Source organism: Habropoda laboriosa, unplaced genomic scaffold, assembly GCF_001263275.1.
Source record: "Habropoda laboriosa isolate 0110345459 unplaced genomic scaffold, ASM126327v1 scaffold102, whole genome shotgun sequence".
In the NCBI taxonomy this organism is placed as follows: domain Eukaryota; kingdom Metazoa; phylum Arthropoda; class Insecta; order Hymenoptera; family Apidae; genus Habropoda; species Habropoda laboriosa.
The window spans coordinates 3,150,144-3,154,765 of NW_017100262.1; the positions used below are offsets into that span (position 1 = coordinate 3,150,144).

At 40.9% G+C, this 4,622-nt stretch overlaps 1 protein-coding gene across 2 annotated transcripts in view; it reads right to left on the bottom strand.

The window, feature by feature from the left end:
* The window catches only part of LOC108572902 (uncharacterized MFS-type transporter C09D4.1-like), a 22,471-nt gene that overhangs the window by 8,020 nt on the left and 9,829 nt on the right, over nt 1-4,622 (bottom strand). Inside the window, exons 2-3 of one of the 2 annotated variants that reach the window (XM_017935236.1) lie at nt 2,643-2,917; nt 1,630-1,851 (exon numbers count right to left, since the gene is read on the bottom strand). In XM_017935236.1, the coding sequence (XP_017790725.1) occupies nt 1,630-1,851; nt 2,643-2,726 (306 nt within the window). In that variant the 5' untranslated portion in view covers nt 2,727-2,917. The remainder of the gene's footprint in view (nt 1-1,629; nt 1,852-2,642; nt 2,918-4,622) is intronic. The other variant, XM_017935237.1, reaches the window with a different exon arrangement.

Below are 4,622 nucleotides of genomic sequence, written 5' to 3' on the forward strand. Positions count from 1 at the left end.
AATGAAATCGATGAAAATTCGTTCGCTATGGAAAAGTGGAAACGAATGAAATCGATGAAAATTCGTTTGCTGTGGAAATTTTGAAAGAAATGAAATCGATGAAAATTCATTCGCTATGGTAAAGTGGAAACTAATGAAATCGATGAAAATTCGTTCGCTGTGGAAATTTTGAAAGAAATGAAATCGATGAAAATTCGTCCGCTATGGAAAAGTAGAAACGAATGAAATCGATGAAAATTCGTTCGCTATGGAAAAGTGGAAACTAATGAAATCGATGAAAATTCGTTCGCTATGGAAAAGTGGAAACTAATGAAATCGATGAAAATTCGTTCGCTGTGGAAATTCTGAAAGAAATGAAAGCGATGAAAATTCGTTCGCTGTGGAAATTCTGAAAGAAATGAAATCGATGAAAATTCGTTCGCTATGGAAATATTAAAAGAAATGAAATCTGTTTTTTATGGAAACGTTGAAAAGAGTGCAGTCGATTGCTGTGATTTCCCTTTTTACAGAGAGATCGTAAGCGGACGTAGAATAATAGTACACAATCGGGGCCTCCATGCTCAAATAGGGAACCGACGAGAAAAAATAAAGAGTGCGTAGTATAGTTTTAGCGTCTCGGCTTGGCAGCCGCAGGTCGCGGATTTCATTTCCGTTCGAATCCCTCCAATTTTTCCTCGGTTGTTCCTACAATACTAAAATAGCATAGTACAAAAAAATATAAATATTCCACTGATACTGTAATTTTCAGAACGTCGACCACCTTCGAAATTGATTAGAAAAAATATACACAAGTGTGTATAATAATAGCGAAAGAGGTGTAGTACAGGTACTAAAATAAAAGAAAAACAGTGTTTCAGTGCACATTCGACTGGTGTCGTAATTCTCGGGAGATAAGAGAACGAGAATTACCTGTTTGCAAACATGCGCTCGATAAAGTGTTATTTTGTAATTGCAAATGTAGATGGACAGCTGTTGATACAGCTGTATCTGCATCGAGTGCCAAGTTACTATATCGTCGTTATCAAGATCGTTGCCTTAGAAGATTACGAACGGAAACAAGATCGAATAAAGCAACATTTTATTTCTTATAATTTATACGAATTAGAGAATGATCTCTCGTGGTTCGATAAGCCCGCCACGTACGTTTGCGAACTTTTATGAAAATGAAGTCAGCGTGTGTGTTGCTTCGCAAAAAAAGAAAGAAACAGTATTTCGACTTCTCGCGAAAAATACGCGAAGAATGCCGGATAAATTAGAAATTGAAAAAATTGGATTAATCATCGTGGTGTTTGACAAAAACATCGGTATCGAATGGAATCTGTTTGCATTCCGTTCCGCAGCTATTTCTCCTTGGTTCGTTTATCAACGGCCTTCTAAATGCAACGAGAGCAACGAGAAATCATGATTTTAACGTACATCTGGCGGGATATATCGGACTCGATAGCGAAAGTAGATTAGATTAAAAATTGGGATCTACCTAAAATTAATCGATTCGAGATGTTTGCGTAAATATTGAATCGCTTGTTAACGTGCTAAACGACGATAATAATGTTTTAAACACGTCGAATTTATACGGAGATAATTGTTGAAAAAGTGAAAAAGTAAAAAATTTGTATCGATTGCACTTACGAATCTGTCGAGTAGATAACTGGCTGGAAAGATGAGAGGAATATAGGTTATCATGTATATCAGACTGGTCATGTCCACCATCATATCGGACACCTGGTAATAAAACATTACAATGTTCGCAATGATGCTGTATTGGATCCATTGCATCGCGTTGCTCGCGCTGTAAAGCACGAAGATCATCAGGATCAGCCATCGTCGCTTGTACACCTTCGTTTCAGTCACCTGGAATCGAAAGGTTTTTCCGTTACGAAGGTTCTTGAGTACCTAAGGATCGTGGAATCTAAATTCTCGAGTGCCTGAGGATCCTGAAATCTAAGCTCTCGAGTGCTTAAGGATCGAAAAATCTAAGCTTTCGAGAGCCTAAGGATCGCAGAATCCAAATTCTCGAGTGCCTAAGGATCGCAGAATTTAAATTCTCGAGTGCCTAAGGATCGCAGAATTTAAACTCTCGAGTGCCTAAGGATCGCAGAATTTAAACTCTCGAGTGCCTAAGGATCGCAGAATTTAAACTCTCGAGTGCCTAAGGATCGCAGAATTTAAACTCGCGAGTGCCTAAAGATCCTGAAATCCAAGCTCTCCAGTGCCTAAAGACCCTGAAGTCTAAATTCCCGAGTACCTAAGAATCCTCAAATATTCCCTGACACCTAAGTTACGTTGTACCTAATTTCCCTTGCACCCAGGACTCCACAAATCCAAAATAGTCCACTGTACCTAAATTCCCTTATTCCCAAATGCCTCGAGTACCTGAGTTACCCACATTTCTAAGTCCCCTCGCACCTATAACCCTTCGAACTCAAGTCCCCTTGTACCCGGAGTCCCCTGAACCCAAGTTCTCTCGCACCTAGATCTCCTCACTCGCTCTTGATCGCAAAGAGAGAGAGAGCACCAACCAAGCATCGTTACTTCTCAAGAGTTTATTTAATCAACACAAAATAAACGAGGTACAATTTTCGCTAAAATAAATCAATCGTCAGGATTAATTTCCATTCCGCGGTGAGAATCGTCCTAGTCACCTGAGTTGGTTGCACACCGCTCTCGATGGCCTTCACGTAGTCAGCTGAACTTTTCACCATTTTTACGTCTTGTCCTTGTTCCATAATCCGCGGGAACAAAAATGAAGCCAGCCAACCCAGTGGCGATTCTCTCTCCAACTTTATCCTCTTTTCACTTTCGCCCAACACTTCTTCTTCTCGACTCTCCCCACACTTCCTTTTCTCTTCGCCTATTCACTTCTCTTGCTCTCTTCTCTCCTCGAGTATCCTCGTCGGCGGCGTTCGTCCGGAATAGGCTGAAAACAGAGGAAGGGAAATTTTCATTAGAAGACGACGACACTTCCGCGTTAACCCGAGGAAACCTGACGATGATTTCGCGTTACTTCAAATACCAATTAGCGGGGCGAGCAGCTTGGATAATGAATTCGAATATATCACAGGCTGGAAGAAGAACTTGCGCAAACATCCTTTTCGCTCTAGCCTTCAGCTGTGTCCCATTGTTCAGATTTATTTTCTGTTTTTCTTCTTTTTGGCACAATTTTTTACCGCTACGTAGATCGAGAATTGTAGTGCTATCGAGAGTTTCGAGAATAATTTCGACGAACGTTTAGTTGGTATGTGTTTCGAGACACGCGTGATTCATTGCGATAATAGCAGAGTGGGCTGATTGTTATGATTCGTTGAAAAAGGAGTCGCATCGTTTGCTGGATGGGACACGATCGTAGTTGGTGAATTATTCATAAGCATCGCGAATCGATTTGTAGTAGAGTCGTTCGATGTTTGTTTTCACGAGCTATTAGTAAGATGAATAATAAGTTTCCACGGTGTTGCGCGTTAACGTGTTTGAGAACGTGAATATTCTGGTTCATGCTGATTGCATCAACGAGAAACGTGAGACAATTCTGAACGTGTTCTTTTCCTTCCTTTTTTTTTTTATCAGTGATGATTCTAGCGCTGACGAATTAAATTTTGCAGAATCCCGGAAGATTAGAAGGTAAATTTACGTGTGCATGGGGAATTTCAGGTATATGTTCTCGAGTAAGTAAATTTCTTTGTTATATGAGCTTTCGAGTGTCTGAAAATCCTGGAATTCAAGTTCTCGAGTGTCCGAGGATCTTGGAATTTTAATTCTGGAGTGCCTAAGGATCGCAGAATCCAGATTCTCGAGTGCCTAAGGATCGCAGAATCCAGATTCTCGAGTGCCTAAGGTTTGGAGAATCTAAGCTCTCTCGAGTATTTAAAGATCGCAAAATTTGAGCTCTGGAGTGCCTAAGGATCGTAGAATCTAAGCTCCCGAGTGCCTAAGGACCGCAGAATCAAAATTCTCGAGTGTCTAAGGATTGGAGAATCTAAGCTCTCTCGAGAATTTCAGGATCGCAGAATATAAGCTCTCGAGTGCCTAAGGATCGCAGAATCTAAGCTCTCGAGTGCTTAAGGATTGCAGAATTTCAGCTCTCGAGTGCCTAAGGATCCTGAATTCAAAATTCTCGAGTGCCTAAGGATTGGAGGATCTAAGCTCTCTCTCGAGAATTTCAGGATCGCAGAATATAAGCTCTCGAGTGCCTAAGGATCGCAGAATCTAAGCTCTCGAGTGCCTAAGGATCGCAGAATTTCAGCTCTCGAGTGCCTAAGGATCGCAGAATCAAAATTCTCGAGTGCTTAAGGATTGGAGGATCTAAGCTCTCTCGAGAATTTCAGGATCGCAGAATATAAGCTCTCGAGTGCCTAAGGATCGCAGAATTTCAGCTCTCGAGTGCCTAAGGATCCTGAAATCCAAATTCTCGAGTGCCTAAGGATCGCAGAATCGAAATATTCTCAAGTACCTGAGGATCCCGAAACCTAAATTCCCGAATGCCTAAATATTCTAAAATCTAAGCTCTCGAATACCTCATACGCCTCGAACCCAAAATCTCGAATACCTAAATCCTTCAAAAATCTAAATCTTCAAGTACCTAAGGTCTCTCAAACCCAATTTCTGAAGCACTTAACTTCTCACAAATC